Source organism: Acanthaster planci, linkage group LG10 (assembly GCF_054643075.1).
Source record: "Acanthaster planci isolate LZ-2023a linkage group LG10, COTS_SCS, whole genome shotgun sequence".
Taxonomy (NCBI): domain Eukaryota; kingdom Metazoa; phylum Echinodermata; class Asteroidea; order Valvatida; family Acanthasteridae; genus Acanthaster; species Acanthaster planci.
Window position 1 is genome coordinate 8,633,458 of NC_141786.1, and position 23,838 is coordinate 8,657,295.

At 43.0% G+C, this 23,838-nt stretch overlaps 4 protein-coding genes across 9 annotated transcripts in view; 2 read left to right on the forward strand and 2 right to left on the reverse strand.

Annotated features, from left to right (window-relative positions):
- LOC110984968 (gamma-aminobutyric acid type B receptor subunit 2-like) overlaps positions 1–2,885 on the forward strand; it is a 32,562-nt gene extending 29,677 nt beyond the window's left edge. For all 3 annotated transcript variants that reach the window (XM_022245636.2, XM_087142319.1, XM_087142320.1), the window contains one exon: positions 474–2,885. In XM_022245636.2, coding sequence (XP_022101328.2) covers positions 474–1,346 — 873 coding nt within the window. In that variant the 3' untranslated portion in view covers positions 1,347–2,885. The remainder of the gene's footprint in view (positions 1–473) is intronic.
- Positions 2,886–3,824: 939 nt separating this feature from the next.
- Positions 3,825–8,087, reverse strand: LOC110984970 (small ribosomal subunit protein eS25-like). Its single transcript, XM_022245640.2, has 4 exons — positions 7,991–8,087; positions 5,909–6,001; positions 4,825–5,008; positions 3,825–4,280 (listed from the first exon to the last, which is right to left on the reverse strand). The coding sequence occupies exons 1-4, from the start codon at positions 7,991–7,993 to the stop codon at positions 4,195–4,197; spliced, it is 366 nt and encodes a 121-aa protein (XP_022101332.1). The 5' UTR covers positions 7,994–8,087; the 3' UTR covers positions 3,825–4,194.
- A 171-nt stretch (positions 8,088–8,258) lies between these two features.
- Positions 8,259–13,479, forward strand: LOC110984969 (transcription termination factor 4, mitochondrial-like). Of its 3 annotated transcripts, none has more exons than XM_087141999.1 (3): positions 8,259–8,323; positions 9,920–10,938; positions 12,215–13,479. In XM_087141999.1, the coding sequence occupies exons 2-3, from the start codon at positions 9,930–9,932 to the stop codon at positions 12,586–12,588; spliced, it is 1,383 nt and encodes a 460-aa protein (XP_086998125.1). In that variant the 5' UTR covers positions 8,259–8,323; positions 9,920–9,929; the 3' UTR covers positions 12,589–13,479. The 3 variants fall into 3 exon arrangements, with proteins under 3 accessions (XP_086998125.1, XP_086998124.1, XP_086998126.1); XM_087141998.1 differs by having other exon boundaries at positions 8,265–8,427; XM_087142000.1 differs by having other exon boundaries at positions 8,265–8,427; positions 9,920–10,836.
- On the reverse strand, positions 12,705–23,778 carry LOC110984958 (phytanoyl-CoA dioxygenase domain-containing protein 1 homolog). 2 transcript variants are annotated; one of them, XM_022245626.2, is made up of 9 exons: positions 23,410–23,778; positions 21,698–21,835; positions 21,100–21,249; positions 19,154–19,257; positions 18,504–18,623; positions 17,969–18,035; positions 17,358–17,470; positions 15,495–15,597; positions 12,705–14,832 (listed from the first exon to the last, which is right to left on the reverse strand). In XM_022245626.2, the coding sequence occupies exons 1-9, from the start codon at positions 23,524–23,526 to the stop codon at positions 14,770–14,772; spliced, it is 975 nt and encodes a 324-aa protein (XP_022101318.1). In that variant the 5' UTR covers positions 23,527–23,778; the 3' UTR covers positions 12,705–14,769. The 2 variants fall into 2 exon arrangements, with proteins under 2 accessions (XP_022101318.1, XP_086998127.1); XM_087142001.1 differs by lacking the exon at positions 21,100–21,249.
- Positions 23,779–23,838: the final 60 nt, after the last annotated feature.

Here is a 23,838-nt window from a genome sequence, read left to right on the forward strand (position 1 = left end):
TATGAATTCATAATAAAAAAACATACTGCTGAGGAAATGCAGGCGCTGGGCAAAAGGAGGCATAGGAATGACATGCATTCTTACAGGGGTACTAGACGTTGCACGGCATTTTCTTTGGAACTTAGAAGTGTAAGTTATAACACCCCTCTTAGCTTTTTGTTACTGCTTCTAATATTGTCGCCCTCATTTGAATGCAAAAACGTGCAGTCTGAGAATGATGTGCACGCATGATGATAAAACATTGAGCTTGGATGGCAGTTGAGAGCGTTTTCTTCGCGCAGAGCAAAGATGTGAATACACAACCCATTTCCATGATGACGTGTATTCTGTCCAGACATGTATGAACAGAACATGTCTTGGGAGCAAAAAGTTGGACAAGGCAGCATCTCTTGTTTATGCATGGAGCCATTCAATACAATGGAAACCTCTGAATGTCAGTAAAGGAAGATTTTCTTGCCTAATTGTTTTCACAGAGGAACACCACCATCAAAGCTCTCCATGAGCATGTAGGAGCAGCCAAGGAGAAGCTACGACTCCTCTCTGTGGATGCTGACATGCGCCAGGACAGCGGCTGTGACTTTGACATGTCATCGTCCTCTACCTGCCATGAGGACGTCGACAACGTAAGGGTGCGTCCCCCGGATGTGGTGAAGGCCGAGCCGTGTGACGGTGGCGTCAGAGCCAACGAAGGGCCGCCCGAGCAGCAAGACCCGCACAAGCTGTCCCTGAAGTACGCCAACGTAGCCGCGTTGGAGCGCCAGCAACTGAAGCGCCGACACGGCAGAGAAGGCGGAAGCATACGCAGCATCGCCAGCCTGTCCTCCTTGAGATCCGTCAAGGAGTTCGAGGACCTGCGCGAGTCCATCGTCAAAGAGCTGCATCAGGCGGCCGATCTGTCGATGAACCTGCGCGAGGCCATCACGCACGATCTCCACTCCTGCCGCAGCACCCCAATGTACATGGTCATCGCCAACACCGAGAGGGAACTGGCTGGGGTCCTGAAGGACTCCTACAACCTGGACGGTGACAACATCTCCCTCTCTAGCAGCACCTTCACGTACGACAACCCTGTCTTCACGCGAAGCCAGCAGCACAGGCGCAGCCTGGGCAGCATGTGCACCTGCAACAGCCGGCAGTCCAGTTTCAGGTCCCTGGCAGATCTGGCAATGGAATTTTCAGAGACCGACGATCGGGATGTTCCTTCGGTCTCAAGAAACATGCAATGGCCGCAATATATTCCACCCCAAATGGATGGAGATAGAGAATTACCTCGTGTGGTCAAGAGCTCAGAGACTGACACCTCCCCTCCAAAAATGACAAAAAGTGTTTATCACACTTATGTATGATTCTTGGGAGGTAATATGTTGAAAATGATTTATAAAAATGTGGATGCACCATTTTTTCAGCTGAGATTTTATCCTACTGAAGCAGTGATTTTCGCGATGTTATCAGGCATCGGACCCCAACAGGCAGCAACATCAGGGAACTTAATGGTTTCCATTGTAGGAAATGTTTATAGCACAAATCTCGTAACTGTGCAGTGTCATGTCAATTAACGGAGCAGTTTATGAAATACCGTAATGACCGTCATCCGATTGGTGGGAGGCCGATCACGTGTCACGTGAATTATTTGGCATTAATCCTCTGTGGAATCGTCTATTATTCTAATTGATTATACCGTTGTACTGCACCCCACGCAGCCTTATAATATCTCGTTTTCACTCAAAGCAGATGAAGTAAACCGTGCTTCAGCAAGGAGACCTAGGAACGATATTGCCGGAAGTTGAAAGGTCGTAAATAAAAATTGTTTGGGGGGCAGTCTCCAGGCAACGTTTCCAAAATATTATTTTAGGAGCACAATGTCAAAATTCCGACATGAGTATTTCTTAGGGTGGTTTAAGTCTGGAATCATTCTAAATTTATCGAACGTGGTGGGACAGCTCCATGTAAAATCCCCGTAGACGGACGGCTCGAGGGTTCCGGAAGTTCGATCGCTGCGTGACCTATTACTCTCAGGCTCTATAAAAGTGAAAAACCCGGAACATTTTTTTGTCTTCTGTCGGGTGAGAGGCATTGTGTACACTCTTAATTAATGGCTGTGCTTTTTATTATACAAAGAAACTAAACTGGCCATCAAACGATTAGAGCAATTGTTTATGTATGAACACAGGGCACAACATGAAAACTGCATTTTCACTTCAGACAGACGAAGTAGAAAAAGCCACTTGCACAAATTTTACGAAATGAGGATTTATTCAGGTGTCATAATGGAATGAATTCTTCACTCATTGTTTTCTATGATAATATTTCACAATTGGGGTACGTGTGCTCCGGCTTGAACGGGGCCATTGCTTTTGCCTTGTCCAATTTTCATAGTTGGCGCAAGTTATATTGCCAATATTTGGCCTTTATTTATTTCAAATTCTGGAATATTTTGATCGTAATTAATCCTACATGTACTTGCGTGTTTGATATCACTATCCAAAGAGACTCAGCAATGCGACTTCAGTGTACAGTACTGTAGGAATCATTAATTTCTTGAAAAACAATGTATCGGACCGTTTTAAGGCCTTTCTAGGTACAGATTTTTAAACAATTGACGGCCGTAGGTATCACGTGTAGCAGATTTGTAACTTTCTTGATCCACTGACTTGGTGTATACTGCCACCAATGGATGCCTGATGTACAGACATACAGGTATTTTTCTACTGCAACCGAGTGACTTTGAAGGCTCCAATGCATTTCCCAGGCAAGAGCAACCTTATTTACTGCTAGACGGTCCAGAGGTGTTTTTATGTGTATATTTATGAAACGTTTTATCGTTGAGTTTGACCCAGATGAGACTGAATAAAATAGTCGGCATAAGATGAAAACGTGTGTGTAGCTACCTTGTGGGTTCAGGGTTTCAGACTGTCACTTTCTTTGTCTTCAATCCTGACTTCCAAGAATCTGTGGTAGGAGTGGATAAAAAAATCTGGCTTGGTGGGCTTTGAAATAACTGACCAGCATTCCTCGGCAACAGGCCCCGAGCTGGACCAAGAGAGGGCGCGATTTCGCTTGCAACGGAAGGTCCTCCAGTGGGAACTGAATCGAAGGTTTTCAAGAACAATGAAACACAAATGCTGCTGCAGTCATATCGCTACCGATATAATTAACACCCCCTTCAGCATGGGCCATGGCTCTTTTCAACCAATGAAAGGGTGCTTCGCTCAAGGCGGAAATAACAAGTTGTTCCATAACTAACCAAGACGACTTTGTCCAGTCATTTCGACACCCAAGTTTGTGAGAACCAGACGTATCGTTTTCAAAAGACGCCCAAGACATGTTGGCTAAAAATGTCAACTTCACTCAAATGTGCTGCGCATAAGGGCCGACACACATTGAGAGCGTGGACTATGATTGCATGGTCCTAAAATGACACAGAGCAGATTAAAGCTCGCTGTTAACAACCCTGTCCGACTGAATTAAAATGTCACAGACGTATTCATAATGGATGCCTTTCCATATGTATTCCAAGTTTCAGAATGACTGCTTGCTGGAGAGCCAAGGCCCCTTCCCACTGTAAAAAAGGAAAACAAAAAAATGAAACGAAACAAAAACAAAGAAACAAAAAAAACAAAACATGGGTCCTACTTAGTTACACAAATAAAGGGAAAAAATCTGTGGTTAATTTGACCCCAACTCCCTGGGGTGTGTGCAAAATCAAATAAAATCATTAAAATTGGAGGATTCAGAGCTGTTAGGGTTAATCCACTTAATGAATTATTTAAAACAAAGATCAACAGATATAACACTCAAAACAAAACAGTACAGCCAAGCAAACATACTTTATCCACATTCCCAGTACATGGGTTTTTATTTCTAAGTTTTCACACAAAACAACTTGCGCCAATTAAGGCTAGGGTTTTATAGGGCTAGGACTTATATTGTCCCAAGAGTTCCAGAAACGTTCTTTCTTGGGCAGGTTAAAAACTTTCAAGTCCGTCCGACGTTCGGGTCTGATTTACTGAGGAGCCTAAGAGCAGTGATGCCCAACGATCAAATCTGAGCCTTGTGGGCAATGCCATCGCCACAACTTGAAAGGGCCGCCGATGATGATGATGGTTAGGGGGGTGTTCCAGTGTATCCGAGGAGATAAAAGCCCCTGGGTATGGAGCGGGGGTCCACAGGTTACGAAGCAGGGTGGGATGGAAATCACTTCTCGGCAGAATCGTCGGCTCCTTTGGTGTTCCGGGTGTAGATGAGCTGGGAGTGGTGCTTCTCTACCTCCTTGATCATATCTGAGAAGAACAAGGAAAAGGGATGCCAGGAGTTTATGAAGACCGTGGCAAGAGTCCAATCATAGAGGTTCATGGTTGCTGGAAATTGGCAAGTACAAAGCGTGTGCAATAGATCTTATGCACAGGGAAGTCGTTCGTAATCATGTTCCCTGAATCCACGGGCCAACGGGGAGGTGCCAGACTATTTAGGGTTTCATGCCTCACATTCACTTTTTTAAATGTAGCTAAAACACTTCTATCTAGAGTGTATAAAAAAAGGAACCCAAAATTTAAATGGTTACTGTGGCAAAGCTGCACACTTTCTAGTGGAAAACTTGGTATTGTCTCTAAGAACAGAACAAATGCCTTCCAACGATGCCTCATTCGTGATTTCACTGTTACAAATCACTCAGCACCTGTGTGTTGAAATGTAGGCGCATAATTCGGGATGGCTCACTTTCCAGGTCAGTGAAATCAACACTGCTTCTTCCAAAATTGATTTGAGTGACTAAAATATCCTACCAATTACAGCCATGGTATGAAAATACACCTCAGCTTGACTTACTCTTTGCAAGGAGTTCTTTGAGCGCGGCTCGGGCTAGCGACACCCTGATCTTAAGCCTCTCGGAGACCACCGATGGTGTGATCAGCTTGTAGCTGGGGACTTCTTTGTAGAGTTTGTCGTACGTTGCCTTGTCAAACAGGATCAAGTTGTTGAGCTTGTCGCGGACTTTGCCCTTGGACCACTTCTGCTCGAGGGGAAAAAAAAAAGTTTTGGCTTGTTGACAAGAAAACCGGCATGAACTTCTCATGAAACATCTCATTACATAAACCCTTACCCGTCCAGACTAGACACCCAGCCATATCCCACACATTGCAAAAGACATCCACAAAGCATTCAGCAGAGAAGTTGTGGCACTGACAACAGTACAATACAGTGACCGAGCTCTGAATAGATTACAAAGGATAGATTTTCTCTCAAGTGAATATTATGTGAATGTTGTTGATACAGGGAAAACCAGAAAGAAAAATGTCAAAATCTGGAAAACGTATGGAATATCACTCCCTGGCAGTGCCCCCCCCACAACCCCAACCCTTATTACTTTTTCGGTCACTTTATTGGTCATTCTAGAAACTTCAGAGTCCAACGTGTGAAGTGTTTTGTCCCTGTTACACCGGAGCTCTGTCAGTTGATACTAAAATATCCTTGAAATTGACTTCAAAGTATTATTAGTTTGTTGATTGGCACATTAGTTTGCATCATTGAAGAATGTGTACTCACCTGACAAAATATAATGTCAGGCATGAAAAAATTGGACCCCATATTTATGGAATACATATAACCATAATACAGTCAATTCTTATCAGTAAGAGCTCAGTTCTGCTTACAAGGAAAACTTTGGGCATACATAAAAGGTTCCCATTATCGCAAGGCAGTCTGCAAAGTCTGAAGAGACTTCTTATTACACCCTAATCATACTGAGCCAAACAGGATCCAACATGAAGTATTTTTTCCTCCTAAATGTGTACACATGTGCACTAGGTTCAGCATTACAGCTGTTGGGTTCAGCGGCGGGGGGGGGAGCATGATTAGGGTAGGGAGTCAGGGTTAGTAAGAGTTTGACCATATTTGGTGTCCCAACACTGACCTTCTTCTTGGCCTTGCCTCCCCCTGATGTGGGCTTCTTCTGGCTGGTCTTAGACTTGCCGGAGTCCTTCCCCTTCTGTTGCTGCTTGGGCGGCTGAGGGACGAAGGAAGGAGGCAGGCAAAAGTCAGTAACCAATTTGCAAGGCAGGAACATCGTTCTCAAAGGGGCAAGGCAATTTCTCCCTCGCTAAGGGGCACTTGTTTGGGAAAACCGACTTGTCCATGGGAACATTTCAATGGGCATCAAGGCAAAGACCAGGGGGCATCATGGAAACTAAATCTAATGTCTTCATAAAGTTTACAAACAAACACAAATGAACCACAAGCCTGTGAGTGCCCAGGTTTCTGGCTCTCTAGAAATGCAGGCAACAAGGAAAATGGGTGCTGTAAGGACAAACCAGAGATTTGAAATTGATGAAATCAACCTTATGTTGCTAACATGTCTCCATAAAGGTATGCACAAATAGGAAAAAAAAACGTGTCAGCAAGCAGTGAATAGTTCCCTTGGTGTTAAAAAGGTAATGGTGATCTCGAATGGGGCAAAAAATGTACAACATCTGTGACTTTCTACACACATGCATTACAGCTACCCGAACCAGATCCCTTACTTTGCCACTCAATGTGAAATCCAATCAGACTTTACACTAAGTGGGGAAATTTGGGACATAGCAACTGTACAGTCACGGACGTATAGATCTCAAAATGAAATTTAATTGATGGCTGTCTTTTTTTAGGCATGCAATTTGGACTTTGACAAAGGCAAGGATATTCCTATTTTCGCTAGACTATTTGCAGTGTTTGTTCAAGTTTCAATGGCAGGAGTGTGAAGTGAAAAACGAGGAAATCAGCTGATCCGAGGAAAAGTGGCATGCCTGTTTTTTACTGCACATTAGTTGGCCTATGGGGCTGAAGGTACGGAGGCAGTCCAGTATCTGGACCACAGTCATGGGCAGTCCAAGTAACTTGGACTCTACGAATGGCCTTCTCAAACATTTGGACATGGTCGGGCAATAGTAAAGTCCAAGGCTCTTCCACATACTTTTGCTCCCACTAATTCATTTCACTCAATGTAGCTTATTTGTTGGCAAACCTCAAATCTAAACTGTCTGAATTCACCTCCAAAATGGTCCTTAAACTGTCTACTGCACCTAGCCTAGGATTAAGCGAGAATCAGAGATTCCAATGATGATGGTCAGGTTTACTCACAAGTGGGAAGAAAAGAGAAATCTCCCCTTCAGACATGTCAAATCGGAAACCCTCTCGTCTTCGGGCTCAAACTGTATGCTAATGTACCAACAGACAACGTCACGATGCACCGGTCCTGTGCTGAGCTAGCGAACATTCACAAAAAGCATGCAGCGTTGGCACACGCATTGCCACGACTGTTTCCTAAGTACCGCAATATCTACTTTACAACTCAGTGTGGTCATACCTAGCTATTAAATGTTTGGCTGCTCAGGAAACAGTTGTTGGCACACATGCACATGTTAAGACGCTCCATGCTTTATCATGTTTATTCTAATTGGTCCGCTAGCTCGGCAGGGATGTCGTGACGTCATCTCCAGACATACTAGCATACAGTTTGAACCGCGGAATGAAGAAGATGGCGCCTTCACGCTCGATGACAAGAGCATTTCTGATTTGAAGTATATGGAAGAACCTTGGACTCTCACCTTACCATGTGACATTCAAATAAGAAAAAGGCAATTTGTAGCGTCCAAGTTACTTGGACTTATTCATGGGCTACTTCCACCGTTACGGACACGTATTTGACTGCAGCGTACATCGTTTCTAAGGCATCCCACTTTCTTTTCCAAATTTATCCCCTTCTTCCTACTGGCAAACATTACGAACGGCGCCCTCCAGCGCTTCACGTAATTTTATCAAAAAACAAGGACCCTACCAATGCCTACGACGTAGCTAACAAATCGTTCCGATTTCAACGTCCTACCTTTATATTCTGTGAATAAGTTGAGGTAAATACTGCCAGTAATAACCATTTTATCATGTTGTCCCTTAAAACTAATTAGAAATTGCTCATCAAATGCGAAATTTACACAAATGGTTCACAGTTTCCACATACCATTTTGAGACTGCAACTTCACCACGAAAAAGGTCGAATGTCGAACAGACTCATCAGGAACAGCACGTGAAACCCGTTTTTACCAAGACCCTTATCAATGCTGTATATAAATCAATCTAAAATTATCATATATAAAGTATTGGTTTGAGTATTTAAAATACAAAATATGATTTGACTTTTTTAAAAGAATTTTGTGTGTGAATAATCTCGATATAATAAATTATACATGTACTTTAGTTTAGTATAGTTGAAAGAGTGTAGAAATAGTAGAGTTCAAAGGTTGACTACCCAAAACACGACCACCGTCTGCATGCTGCATGCTCGCTTGTAATGGTCTGTGCTCGATTGGCACCTTCTTTACGCATGATGCCTTGAGTTAATCAATGTTACGACTATTGTGACTATATATTTATTCTTTGAAAATACGGCAGATGAAGGTAGACCTAACAGTTTTTGATTTTGTTCATCGCATAGATAGACCTCGGCTATATTGCCTGGTTTCCGGACAGTAGGCCTATGCATTATCGCATGCCTAGGCCCACGCCGATCCTACTGATAGGGACCCATAATTCGCACACTTAGTACTTTGACCAAAATTTATTCTTAAATAAACTCATTTTTTATGGCTTCATTCTTGCTTGTTGAAAGTTTGACTAAAATCCTACATGGAATAACATCGGAATTTCGGATGTCACCATGCCCATCATGTGTCCAGGGTCACCATAGTCACCGAATCAGCAGGAACAATGTTGCCTTCAAGTTCAAACGAGTTGGATCAGCTATCTGTTTTCTAGACAATTTCAGTTGGTTCATTTTTTTATTTAGTCTGTAATTTAAGTTTTTGCTTTGGTGACATTTTTCCCAAATTCTCGCTGGAAAAGCTTTTAATTTGCACATACCGGTAGGCCTAGCTGCCCAAAAACCGCCCAAGTGATGATTGCTCGACAGTAAAGTAATGTCAGTGCATAATTTCGTTCAGGAGTTTCACAACGAGAAAGTTGGATGCGCAAATATTGATACGCAGGAATTTAGGGTACTCCACGATATGCCAAATGCTGGTCAACTTGTACTCATGCCAACTCATGTGCACCAACTCGTACACCTACCAACTCGTTTGTCGACCAACTCGTAATGCCAACCAACTCGTACGCGAACCAACCTGTATGCCACATGTATGCAGTTTTATGTATAGTTGACATGGTTGAGTTCATACACTTGTGATAAAAGTATACATTTGGCTTTCTGCTCTGAGACTCTGAAAGACATTTTCACGTGAAAGATATTTGACGCAAGAGTTTCAGGTAGCTTTTGTTCTCAAGCAGCCCAGACCGCCAAAAAAAAAAAAAAAGTGGAATTGAGATTTTGAAGAATGTTTACATGTACATGTATGTACCTAATGTGCATGACGGTATAGTCACCAGGTCCCTCATTTCACCTCTTACTGTGAAAACCAATGAGACTTGAGAATAGGTGGTGAAATTAGGCACATGGCGACTACGTGTATGCATGCTGAGTGTGTGTAATTTCAGCGTCTTTGCCTGGGGATTTCTGTTTCCTTTCAGGATCTTTTGGATTTGAGAATTGAAATTGAATGTACATGTACATGTATCTGACCCCATGGAAAATGTACATTATTCCTTTAAAAATAAGTCCACCATTCCTCACATCATTGTACTGGTGTATTCACTATCCAGCTTGCAAAAAACTGGAATTGTCTGAGGAAGAGTTGTTCTGAGAGGTCATACATGTACTGGTATATTTGAAACGTATCGCTGGAACCTTAAGACTTGTACATGTAGCAAGGTAGAGAACTCTTTCCTGTGCCGAGTTCAATTCATGGCCAGTTACAAGCTCCAAGTTTAGGATATTGTACCTGGCTGTTATTGAAGAATGATAATACATGTACTTGTGTGTGATTTTTCATTTCAGCTTATAAAACATGTTAAGTCTGCAGCGTTTGAGAAGTAGCATGACGTGGCAGCTCACAAAGATGCAGTTGGAGCTGGGGTGGTGTAGAGACGTTTTGGGCAGAATATCTTCAGCCCTGCATGCTCATAAATATTGTCATCAGTTATCGTTGCCTGGCCAGAACGTTAGGCCGTACATGTACATGTGTGCTTATGCATGTGCACGGACAGTCGGTGGCAAATTTCAGCTCGTCCCACATTCAAAGAGGCACGCTGCACTTGCAAGTTTTGTGGACAGTCACTGGGGGTGGAAGCAGTCTGGCGCCTTTCTTCACAGTGGTGAGCTAAATGTATTAACCAGGACGGCACAGGAGGATACACCCAAAGGGAAGGACATGGTAACCTTCATCAGAGATGACAATGACTTGGAGAGGTTCTTGGGGCATGTCACGGACCTTCTGTCAACTCCCGACTTCTCCAAGGTCAGGATCCCTGTAGAGGAGGCGAAAACCAGAGCCGAGGAGCTGGTGCATAGACTGCTGGAGATGAAAGCTGATCCCAGGAACATCTACGCCTTTCTTTGCTCCAAGCCACGGGTCCTGAGTGCCCAACAAGATGCCCTGATGCAGAACCTCCAGTTCTTGGAGGAGCTGCGCGTGGTGGGGAACCAGGCCCTGCTTGTGTTGGACCGCAACCCCAAGGTCTGGGGTGCCGACGAGGCGGTGCTGAGGGACAGGGTGCGACGACTACGGAAGCTGGGCCTGGTAGAGGGCAGCCTTCAGAAGGTGATCACCAACTGGCCGGCCATCCTGACGCTGAGGAAGAGCAGGTTGAATGGCTCCATTGACATGCTTAGGAAGTGCCAGTTCTCCGGGCGCCAGATTACTGCAATTGTTATAAGTTCTCCCCAGGTGTTAGACAGCCAGCCAGCAGACATCGGTAAGATTGGAACAGATGCAAGTGTCCAAGTCCTCTCTGTTGGTGCTTCTCAGTGTTTCTGGCATATCTGGGACTCAAGCAACGCAAGCACCATATCTTTAGGTGTCAATTAAGAACTATTTTTCCTTTTGTTCCAAGGAAGCAGGCAGATCAAGATTTGTGCCTATCTCCCATCTAGGCTCGAGCTAGTGTACAAGTACCGTATACAATTGATCACATGAACATTTACATGGACTTGTATGTGGAACTTGTGGCCTGGAAATGTTCATTCCTTATCTGATTCTGTTCAACACAGTTCAATCAATGTTTACACTGCGGTGTCAGGTTTAAACATGTGTACATGTACATGTATTTACAGTACACATGTCGTGATAGTGTTTTCACCATACATGTACATGTACAGACATGTAGAGTAGGGCTGAGTCAATTTGAGTAATTCACTGTTTGAATGTTCGACCTTCGATTTTGTTAAATATCTGAATATTCGGTCATACCGAGTGGCAGATTGATGAACAAACTACATGTAATGTACATGTATGTACAAAATCAGTTGCAACAGCACACACAATTGTACATTATGGTCAGTACAATAGATTCTCACATCTAGGAGTATCTCCAGCCATGATTTAGCAAGATTTAAGAGACGAACAATACATGTACCTCTTCCCCTGTTGAAAATTTCTATTCCTTTTTAAATGTTTTAACCCTAACACTCCTCAATCCTCCAACAGGTGAAGGATTGAGGAGTGTTAGGGTTAATGAACAATTTACTTCTTGAATCGTAAGGTTTCTGTCGCTTTGCATTTGAATCTGTTTCATAACAAGCCACCATAGTACAGTTTTTCCCATTTAAAACAAAAGAAAATTCTCCCTTCCTTTTCAAGCATTTTGCATTCAAATATTTAAATTTGGAAAATAATATTTGAATATTCAATAATAATATTCAGATATTCGGCACAGCCCTAATTACAAGGCACGTGCAGGGGTATGTATACATACACTGTCTGCCATTCATATGTGTACATACCAGGACCTGTATGAGAAATTCATGGCTTTTTCACGCCTGCCGTGTCTGTAGATAGAATTTCAGAGTTCACTGCATGTGCACGTAAATTTGCCCACATCTAAAATTGTCAATGGGCTGTGTACTGAATCAACCACCAGCTGCCAGTACCTTTAGTGTGGAATCCTATAGATTCTGACAAAATCCCAGAGATTCCAACAGATCTTACAGATTCCTAAACAGGCCCTTCGAGTTACATGTGAAAACTGTCAGAAAGCTGTCCAAAAGGTATCAGCGTATGTTTTTTGGTCAAGTACATACATGTGTGTGAATAAAGAAAAAACCTTAACAAAACAATTCTTTTATTTCCAACAGAGCTGCGATTTCAGTACGTATATTTCACCATGGGACTCCAGAAGCAGGCTGACATGGTCCAGGCCAATCTCTTCAAGTACTCGCTAGAACACATCCGCTGTCGACACCTGGTGCTGGAGAGGCTGGGCGTCTACCAGCTGCCCAGCAAGCCAGGCGGCACCCGGGCGGACAACCCCAAGCTCTGCCGCATCGTCGACTGCACTGATGCAAGGTTTGCCCAAAAGTGCGCCGGGATATCCCCAGAGGAGTATGAGACCTTCCAAAGGAATCTAGAAGATGAAGCGAAGCGGGACGACGAGGGGGATACGGAGGAAGAGACGGACGAGGGCTTTGTAGACTATGACCATGATGACGGCACAAGGCACACATCATGAAACTTGACTATGCACCCATTCATGTATCATGTACCTCAACAGAACCCTCCAGCTTGCCAACTGCAGACTCTGGTGCTGAGGCGAGGATAATTTGAAATGATTGAATATTCAAATACTGGTATTAAATTTATTATTTATTAAACAAAGATTGAGGTACTCGGTTGTATTAAATTCCCTGGACCTGAAGCAAAATATACGTTTTGACAAAAAAGTAAAAGTCGAAAATCTTGCAGGAAACTTAATTTTGGCCTTAGTACTGGGCATTACGAATTTAGCTGTCTTAAGTTGACTTAAATAAGATCGTGACCTTAAAATGTGCTTTTAACCCTAACACTCCTCAGTCCTCCAACAGGTGAAGGATTAAGGAGGGTTAGGGTTAAAAAGCCATTTTGTGACCAAGCAATGGAATACTGTATGTCCCTTTCTTACTTCCTGATTTCACCGCTGAATATGTGTATTCAGTTTTGAAAATAAAACATTGGAATATTCTGTGATTAATCAAATATCCAATATGTTCCCATAAGCGGAACAGTCTTATCTGATAAGAGCAGAAGAAAACACCTCTTGGTCCAGCAGTTGTATGAAACGGCTTAGTGGCTGGCCCCTTGGGTCCAGATCTGTCTGTTATGCAGGACTTGTCCATTAATGGGACTGTTTCATTCCAAAGACAAAACAACACTGCTTTCAGAAAACTTAATACAAAATGTTTTGTCCAAAATTGGACAACCATTAAATCTCCAGCAATTGTGTACAATTCAGTTTTGTAATTCTGAAAGGTTTAAAATACAGTTTTAATAAAAGGCCGAATTACATGTACACAATAAAAATTGGAATACTGTTCTCAATACTGTTCAGGGATCACTTGAAAGTTGCACATGTAACAAAATGTCACTTCGGGTCCATATAAACCACTTCCGTGACCTTGACTTTCATTCGAAGTACACTGTATGATTGCCTTCATTTTCTGCAAAGTGGAGGAATTTGGAGGATTCAGGGCGTATGGCAAAAGTGCATGGCTGATTTCGAAGGATGCCATACGTGAAGGTCATGGATTAGACCTTATGTTGTTTGTGCTTGGTCAAGCACAAATTCAGCCCAATATTTCTTTTGAATCAACCGCACAGCTCAAGAGTGCCATTCGCACTGCCTCAAAGTAATAACAGGAATTGCCGGAGGATTTTGAAGGATTCAGGTAGTTGCATGTATCACATGACATTTTCAAGAAATTTTGGAGGATTTGGGCTGAATGCAATTTTTTTCATGTTGAAAATCGGAGGACTTCGGAGGATTCAGGATGGTTCCTAGTAAACAAGGCCTAGGGGGTTAGGGATAAAGTGTTGCATGTTTAATGCAACTCCTGACATCTAGGGAATGCTTAGTTTTCTCAGATCAATCAAAACAGTTTGGAATTACTGTAAGATTTAGGTAGACATGGTAGATGGGAAGGGGATTATTTTTCAATACAGAAATGTGAATCTTCATACTGGGACTAATTACAAAGAACTTACTTTTCTTTGTTTTAAAACAAAAGCAGAGAGCTTTCAACAATAAGCCTCTTGCGGGTTAAAATTGTCAAGTTGAAAGTTAAAGTGGGAGTGGGATATTCTCTCCAAAGTTCTTTTTTCTTCCCAGGGAATTCATTTTCATGCCACAACCTGAAAAACTTTTCCCGGAAGATTTTTCCAGAAGTTGGGAAAGATTTTCACAGATTTTCCGACAATTGGGGAAAGAATTGTAGTTTTTCACACAAGTGGGAGAAGGCTTTCACACATTTGCACACCGTTCACACAAGTGGGAAAACATTCTTGAGCCTTGTAAAATGCAAGCGTGAATGCAAAAGTAAATTCCTTCCACAACATTTCCCACTCCGCTTCACAGTGTTAACTTTCAAATGCAGTGTACATGTCATCTCTGCATCTGACCACATGACACTCAGTACGAGGGAGGTTACAGTCTGCTGAAATGCTCTGTCATCCATTCGATGAAACTCATTCCAAAGAGCTGCACAGTATTCAGGCATGCAACTTGGACTTTGAACCACAACGAGAAAATTCCAATCTTTACAAGATTTTGTTTGGCGCGAGTGTGAAGTGACAAATGCGGAAATCAGCTGATCCAACAAACAGTTGCATGCCCGAGTACTGTATCCATGGCAGGGACTGAATGCAGCCCACAAAGTCTCTAACCCCGGGACCACGCAGGATCGTAGATCAGAGGGTAGAACTGCCCTTCCATCTTGTCTCCCTGTGAAATTAACAAAAATGGAGTCCTGGTCAAGTTTGTTTGCTTTCTTGATAGACCATTTTTTTTCAAAAAGCTTTTTCAACGCTCACTTGGTGTAATTCTCAGAACAGTGAACCATAACGTGTTTATCAAGAAAAGTTTTGCAAATCTTGCAGTCACTTTGACACAAATTTTGTGAAAATCGGACTTGCCCTTCTTGCACAGCGTATATTTTGCCGAGACGGGTCAGCCCCAAAATCCATACTTTTGTTCAATACATGCGAGCTAACACCTGTGAGGCCATCAAATTTAGATGACCATATTACCATAAACCTATGATGTCCTATTGGATTGAAATTCAAATTTACACTGATAGTACATATACATGCATACAGTTGAACCTCGTTAATAAGAGCACTGTTAATACAAGATTCTGCTTACAAGGAAACTTTTAGGTCCCAATCCTTTCTTATTCATTGTTTTCACTCCTGATAATTCATGGAGAAGGTTCCCGTTATAACAAGGTAAATTACCAAGTCCAAAGGACTTCTTATTAATGATGTTCGACTGTACTAAGTTTCAAAATGAAAGGCAAAGGGCACCCCCCACCAGCTGTGAGATGGTCCCCAAACCCCTATCTCCTTTTTAGGGTTACATATTCTACTTTTGTATTTAAGACTGACCTTTTTAATCAAGTTGGTCCCCTCCAGTAATGGCTCATCTGTGTTACTACACACTCCATCGGCGATGTAGTTCACGACGCAAGCGCGGCGAGAATACTCTGATCTGTGGATTGTGAAGATGTTTGTCAAACATTCTTTAAACACTTGACCTGTTGCAATGTCAAGCAAGCAATATATGCAGTCTTGTAGCAAATCTTAGGGGTGTGAGTGGCTACTTCAAATTAAAGCTGAAAACAGCTACATGTAGCTAAAAGTTGAAATGTAAGAAGTCTCCAAACGTTTGAACACAGCAGGTGTAGAAAAAACACTGAAACTCGGGGTCAACATCTGAACCCCAAAAAACTGAATTTTCACACCTTTGAAATCTCTTGTTCCGGTTATGCATTCAGTGTTTTGAGGACTGGGTTTTTGTTAGGAGTTTACAAGAACTTCTGGGGTTGGGTCAGGACAGGAGAGGAAACTCAAATGCTTTTGAAGTGCTAGTTTACACCTTGTGTATGACCACCATCCTAAGTTGCGGTTTCCATGTGGCCTTTAACCCTACAAGACCAGAGGGGAGGGGCAGAAAATCATCTGCCACCAATGATTTTGTCCGATATCTCCGCGGTGCTCTTTTCCAGGAGTCAAGCCTAAAGGAGGTTTTTCCATAACTCTCTGCTGCCATTCAGACACCCATTTGGTGAAAATCATTATTACACTGCTCTGGCACAGCGCCCATTATTCTGAAGCAGGTCAGCTAAAAAGTGAATACGTTTCCACTGCCATGGTCAGTGCAAACAAGCTGGTATACATGTGGCCTTCAAATTAAAATGACCATAACATTAAAAACAGTATTTCAGATTCAGTTGAAATTCCACGTTTGCACTGACGGGGAGTGTTTTTACATGTGTGCAAAGTCGGACACAGGATGGCCAAGGGATATTTAGGGGGGGGGGAATCCCCCTTTCCCTGAATAACACAATTCTTTAATGGTTAGCTTCTACCTCCAAACAGAAGGTTTGGAGACCGTACTGGGAAAAAAGAATTAGGAGCCAGATCCTGCAGCGACATGGTATTAACCACTTCGGACCGGGGCATTTTTCAAAGTTGAGGATGCTGGGCCGGCATGACTATCATTTTTTTCCATTTTCAAAATCCTTCAACAATTCATCATTCCATTTAACAGTCGTTTATAGCCGCACGGAGTAATCTTCAGGCACTACTCTAAGTTGACAGGTGACCTTCATTGACGCCCGAATATTTCAGCCAGGCCTGCAGCCTTGTAAACAGAGCCCAGATTGTGCGGTGTTATACAACTGTCTTTTGTTCACGAACCTGGCTCAGTGCACTGCTGACCTCTTTTCAATAGGGGCCAGATTAGCATGCAGCGGTGCTGTGTGGCTCATCGCTGCGGTGGTGGAGAGCTTTTGTCCCCGGTGGTAATCCGCTTGCTCTAAATACCCCAAACCCTGGTATACAGTTTCAAAATAACGCTGGATTATCACCACTTTTGAGAGTGAAAAATGCCGGTCATGCCCAGCAGCCTGGTCTTTTGTTACAGGGCCCTGTTTCCTTTGTCCGAGTTCGGAGACCCCGGCCACACATATAAACCATACGGCTCCGATCCCGGAGTCCCCGGCTGGTAGTGGTTAAGCATCATGGATATTGCTGTGACAGTGGTGCAGTACAAAACCCCAACACGACACTCTCTGCCATTAATGGGGGCCATCTGAAATGTCTAACGAAACATTGCTTGATTCGTCCATATTATTATGGCATATCTGATATGCACGCAATGGATTTTGACTGGGCACAGTGACTGTATGGGAAGACCCATCATTCATCCCCCAACAATTTCACCTCGGCGTGCCAGGTTTGCATCACCTGTTTGGCTTGGATCCGTGCACTGTCAGCGGGTGATGGAGGCTCGCCTCTCCTTTCTTCAGCAGAGCATGGACCGGCTTGAATGCAACCTTCTCGTCCTCGGTCAAGATTGTCTGAGTGGACAAAGTAGTCCTTTGTGTTATGGGGATCTTACACTTGTAATCACTACACACAGTATCTGGACAGGATAGTCAGCGACTGTGAGCATATATTCTGGAATGCTCTTCTCGCTCTACTTGACACAAACTAAGGAGGGCGCTATATACGATTAGTGGTAGACAGTAACTCCTGTGTCCCAGACACTTTGCTGTTAAAGCATATCAGCAGATACTAGGGCGTAAGGGTTACGCATGGTGACAACATGCAGGCTTCATTCCTTACCCTAAGCCAAGAGGTCCAACTCCCTGGGAAAAAACTAGTCGCCCCTCTGGTCTTATTCTTAAGATTACTGTCCGGACTAAAAATACTCACTGTGCCGAGTTTGAGCAACCAGTTGAGTATGTTACACAAAGAAGAGAGGATTTTTATTGTGTTGCCTGAATGACTGATGGTACATCAGAGGAGATTATTTCTTTTTCTCCTTGCATTCACCGACTTCATGTTTCACTTACCTGAATGGACTCCATATCCTTGAAGTTGAAGTCAGTCACTGGCAGAGGGGCACCATCTCTAGTCCACCTGGGGCAAAAAAGGGGAATTTCTATTGTGATGAGTCAGTTTTAATGACCTTCTAGACTGTACTGCATGTCTCCCTACACTAAGCACTGACATTGAGGTATGGCTGGGTGAACCTGCGATATGGTTAGAGTAATGTCATACGATTAACAGGCGGTGGGTTAAGAACATGATAAGGTGCAGGAAACTTAATTGGCAGATGGGTTGTAGGCAGGTGCGTAGGGCGTGGCACAGGTAGAGTGGCATGTGTGGAAGAGTGCTGTGGGGGTTTGTGCTAGGGGATGCAGTTGGGTGTGGACAGATGTAATAAGAGTATGATGAGGGTGGGTGATGTGTGCAAGCTAGTTGCTGCAGTTGCAGGAGGGGCTAGAGCGTTAATTTCAAGGGACGAGATGAACGAGTGTTGAAAAGGAACTGGCAGTATGAGTATAACACTCAATTCCCATTTCTAGCTAGAAACTGACTACTCACCTGTGTGATCCTGGGATATATTGCAATCCTCCATTGTCCAGTGTCTGTGCATCTAAAGCTATGTGGATCGTCAAGTGAGCCATGGGCGTGGTGCGAGTCCAATAGGAATAATCCTGGTGCCTGGAAAAAAAGGGTCCAAAAATGTGACCAACATGACAACCAATGGAAAGAAAGGAACAAATCTGATTAGAGATTATAATATTTATAAGCTGTGGTTGGAAACATATTCCTTAAAACGAAGGCAAAATGATCACAAGATATTACTGACAAAAATTCTAATGGCTCTGATCAGGGTCAGGACAGGGAAGACCAGGAAAGTGATCACAGGAGAATTTAAAGACCAGATTCAAGGGCGGATCCAGGATTTTACGAAAAAGGGGGTGGGGTGTGAACTAAGCAGCAATGGTATACTACCCCCTTTTTTTCTTCCCCCTCCTTCTTTTTCTGCTCGTTTTATTATTTACTGATGTTTTTGGTGAAAAAAGGGGCGCGTGCGCCTCCCCACACCCCTCCAGGATCTGCCCCTGAGATTACAGCTCAAACATATGCATTAAACAGATTGCTTAATGACATCAAGCAAAAAAAGTGGGATTTGAGACAGAATCGACAGCACACTCTTACAGTCAGATTGTCATTCGGGGAAAACCTACCAAGCCACATTTCCTCCGTAGTGTGGAGGTTTTCCAAACAGTTGGTCATGCCATAGTCGCACTCTTCGCTCCTGGTGTGGATCCAACAGCTGTGAAGCAGGCACCTGATGGAATAAATTGGACTCATCACAAAATAAGGAAGTAGGAAACAAGACCAGAAACACTTAGACAATGATTTGTATCAAGTTTTAGGTGTCTACTCATGAAAAACTCTGAGTAATTTTTGTTCTCACGTCTGCTTTGACTTACAGCATCAAAGTGGCCACTTTCTCTTTAACCACTTGCTGCTGGGGGGTGCGTTTTCGAGCACATAGGCTTTGTACACAGAGCCGGGGAGCCCGAAACCGGGACAAAAGAGCTGGGCCTTGTAACAAAAGACCGCGCTCAGCACAAAAGACTGAGCTGCTGGGAATTACTGACACTTTTTCACTCTCAATAGTGGAGACATTCCAGCATTGCTTTGAAACAGTACACCACGGTTTGAGGCATTTAGAGAGAGCGAATTACCACAGGGGACAAAAGGGCTCCACCACCGCAGCGATGAGCCACACAGCACCGCAGCATGCTAATCTGGCCCCTATTGAAAAGAAGTCAGCAGCGCACTGTGCCAGGTTTGTGAACAATAGGAAATTGTATAACACTGCACAATCTGGGCTCTTTTTACAAAGCTGCAGGCCTGGCTGAAATACTCGAGCGTCAATAGATTTTGTTTGTCAGGCTACAGTGGCCACCAGACAGTAGTTCATGTGGATGTAAATGTCCATTATTTGAAATGATAAATTTTGGAAGATTTTTGAAAACTGAAAATCTTGAAATTTGCCCGTACGTGTGCACTGCATTTTTCAAATAACCCGGCAGCATGTGGTTAAAACAAATCCCCTTTTCCAGCTGGATTATATCTATATGAAATGTACAACACTATATTGCCTGGATAAGATATTAACTTTTTATTAAAAAGGAAACTTGATTTAATACTTTATACTGCAAAGAATTGACCCTGTTTATATCCCAGACACCTGTATAGAGTATTACACTTAATTTTAGTGCACAGCCAGGCACCAGACTATCTGCTCCGAGTGGGACCAAGACTAAGAGAAGAAACGGTTTCCCTGACAACATAGGCTTCTGTCGTGGCAACTGCTCTTTAATTTGCTGGTCCACCAATGACTGTGAAATGTATTCAAGCAGTTGCAGCGACAATAAGACGACCACTCCCCACCAACATGGCTCTTTTCAATCAATTAATGAGGCGCGCTTCTGCTCAAAACGGATTCCTAATTAACATAAGCATACACAGCTTTTGAACATGCCAATGTTGAGTTACCAGGCCTAGGGTGAGAGAGCAATGAGACACACTGCTTGACACCATGAGGATGGGGTTGGGTGTAGATCCGATAGGGCTTCTTTTTTTCACTCCTGAAAGGCACTTCAAAAGCTAAATGTGACTGGCTCTGCAAAAAGGTGTATTATGTCATTTTTTTGGAATTTGAGTTACATATACATATAAATCAAACTGCTCACATCTTAAGCTTTCATCTGATATATAATTCATATGTGGCATTTTTCATTTAGGAATTATTTTCCATTTGCATATTCATATGATTTCATTTATCACACGTGCTTTTTGAGATAATACCCCGTAAACATAACAAACAGAAACATTAAACTTAAATTAGACACTCTCTTGGTTTTCCTTAGCAACAGAGGCTTTCTGGTCAAGCAATTGGCCTCAAAATATTTCCAAATTATGAAACATGTTTTTCCCTCGGCACTTGGAATGGGCAATTACGCGTTTTTGCATTGCACAACTTAATACAACTTTTTGCAGAGAGGGTCACAAATTTCGAAGAGAATGCATTCTGAGTTGTGGCTTCTAGTAACATTTATGACTTGACTGAAGCCCTTCATAGACCCTCTGGTGCAATTTTTGCATCTGTCTGAATTACCGCGATGCTTGGGATGAAGCAGACATCGTGAAAACTGGGTGTCAGTCTCCAGTGACCGAGGCAGTGAAGGAGAACATTGTGTGGATCGTTGGTCTGATTGCAGTGGAACTCATACATCATATCGATGCCAGGAAACCTGTCATTGTCCTCCTAGAGAGACAACGGCGAGACAAACTTAAATTGACTTTTAACACCGTATCACCATCAAATGTGCACATTATTACAGTAACAATAATATCACACAGTTTGCTTCAGTTTGGGCTTTTCAGAGATCGGCTAAGAATCAGCGTTGGTTTTTTTCTTAGATTTTAGACTGCTTTTCAAGAGGGGTTTGATTTTGAGGGATGGGAATACATGTAGGGGATGCCTTTGCTGAGTCTATCACGCATCCTTTCGTAAGTCATGAATGGTCTTGTGATAAATTTCTCACAAAATGACAACTGTGGTGCTGATGCATTACTTGACTACGGCTATGGATGACAATAAGGCGTATGTTTATGGGAAACGGAAGCAGCCACTAGGCCAGTGGCTTCCATACACATACATGTACAGTAGTCTCATTCTGAGCCACAGCTGAGTAAACTGGACAAGGTCTTACAATGAGTCTCTGATAGTCCAACAGGATCTTGTCGCACTGCTCCTCTGACAGCACGGGGATGTTGGTCAGGTAACCATCTCGCCAGAATTGATCCACCTGCTCCTGGCTCAGTTTGAAGTGGCGCCAGTCTGCTGGCTCCTGAGCAACATGGCAAATAAGTACAGAAAAAAAAGTAATTCAAACTATTGACGCAAGATTAATGAAGATGATATGTGTGGGAATGTGGTATTATGGTATTTATTTTGTATGGACTGTTTGCAGGTAACTCAATCTGGGACGGCTAGGCAGTTTTGCCGGTGAGGCACCCAATACAACTTGGTATGCACTGATGAAGCAGGTACCCGGTATCCGTAATATACATGTATTAGTAGTGATCAAATGTGGGCTAATTAATGTATTCCCATAACTGTTAAACAAAGTAAGGTCAAAGATTTTCTTCACCATATCAGTGGTTTGTCTCGACATACAATATTCCACAATTTTTAAAACTTTAATCAAATATTGGCATCTTTTTTTTTCCCTTTCTTTTTTTTTGGGGGGGGATTCAACAAAACAAGCTAAAATTATATGAAAGGAAACCCGTCTTTACTTGTCACTGCATGTTTCGCGTGGCATTCTTGCGGATACTTTCTCCAAGCAAATACGTCAGATGAGCTTCTTTTTGTAGAGTTCATCAGCCACCACATGCCAGGGAAGGGTGTACGGCTGAATTACACAATAAAAGCTTTGCATGGTAGCCATCTCGCAGGGCAGTTCTTTTGTTCCACAGGGAAACCTCCTTTGTGCATATCATGTGAAATGAAAGTACTGGCCTGCAAGATGGCAGCCATGCAAACCTTCTATTGAGTTTCATACACCCGTTTGCATGCCTCATCATCCGCCTATGCGAACTTCAACAATCCTCAATTCTCCAATTTACTCATACCCGGGGTTGGGGTTTATATCTTTCTCATTATCAATGCAGGGTGTTGTACATTTTCAGCACCAGTGACATCAATGGGGGTTAATTGGGGCATAGGAGAATCGATCTACCCCCTCCCCTTGGTTGTCTGTGCCCCACCTCCTCCATTTCTCCTGGAATCATGAAATGAACTAACAAAAACACACAAGCTGCAGGGATACATGCTTTCATAAGATCAGTATTCCCTTGAAAACATGTCACTGCTCAACATTACCTGAGACCAATTGAGACATATCCCTTACTGTTGTTTTGGCTCACAAACATTGGAAAGAAATCCCTATGGACACTGTGACTTGTGAGACGCTTTGTCCGCAAACCCAGTATAAAAGCGGTCTGAGAATTCTAACTGTTATACTGTTTACCGAAAATGGGTCACTTGGGAGACATTCCCATCAGAACGGCACAAACTTTACTGTCCCATAATTAAATATTCCCTAATCTGATCTGAACCAAACTTTGTATGTTTTCAATTTTAGACCCTAATCAATCATCTCTCAAAATTTGGACGGTACAATTTGGCCTCCTTCTGGTAGCTGGGGCATTAGGGAGACATTGAAATGTCTCCCTAATGACCAATGTCTCCCTAAGGTCGAAAAATTTACCATAAAATCTAAGAATACCAGTACCTCAATATTTTCACTGCTAAATTTGACTTAAATTAGGATAGTTTATAAATGACTCCAAGTCGATCATTTGAATGTGTGTTTTCCGGTGATCTGTATGTGGCCGAATTACGGCTCAAATGACACACCTTCACGGGCTTGAAAAGCCCTCCCAGCGGTTCATGCACTGTGCTCAGGTCGCGACAACGAACCCCAGCAGACACGCCCCCTCCACTGGCTTCTTGCACATCCATGGCATCTGTCATAATTGAAGACCAACCTCACGCATGCGGAGACGAAGCAATGATCACACTCACTATTTGGTGCAACCAATTCGACGATTTAGTTAAGAAGAGCGACAACGAATAGTTACCTAATCAAAATAACAGATACCACGGGCACCTCAGTCATGTCAGGTAAGTCAGATCGGCAAAGAGCGGTTGATAAGACTAAGGCCACCTGTTCGCATACCGGTCTGATTAACACACCAGCAGGTGAATCATTCGCCCTACGGTGAATTGACCAACTTCTCACCAAACGGTGGCGCTGTTAAAAAAAGGCTTTGTCATTATTAATTG

Bases quoted from the DNA above. Each gene is read 5' to 3' on its own strand.
- LOC110984958 (XM_022245626.2), bottom strand. From the start codon at position 23,526: ATGACAGATGCCATGGATGTGCAAGAAGCCAGTGGAGGGGGCGTGTCT. The intron at 17,471-17,968 runs GTAAGTGAAACA...TTGTCCACTCAG, and splicing joins AGGATATGGAGTCCATTCAG to ACAATCTTGACCGAGGACGA. The intron at 14,833-15,494 runs GTCAGTCTTAAA...TTAATTTCACAG, and splicing joins GGACCAACTTGATTAAAAAG to GGAGACAAGATGGAAGGGCA.
- LOC110984969 (XM_087141999.1), top strand. From the start codon at position 9,930: ATGTTAAGTCTGCAGCGTTTGAGAAGTAGCATGACGTGGCAGCTCACA. The intron at 10,939-12,214 runs GTGTCAATTAAG...TATTTCCAACAG, and splicing joins CGCAAGCACCATATCTTTAG to AGCTGCGATTTCAGTACGTA.
- LOC110984970 (XM_022245640.2), bottom strand. The intron at 5,009-5,908 runs GTCAGTGTTGGG...CCCCTCGAGCAG, and splicing joins GAGGCAAGGCCAAGAAGAAG to AAGTGGTCCAAGGGCAAAGT. The intron at 4,281-4,824 runs GTAAGTCAAGCT...TGTTCTTCTCAG, and splicing joins CAAAGAACTCCTTGCAAAGA to ATATGATCAAGGAGGTAGAG.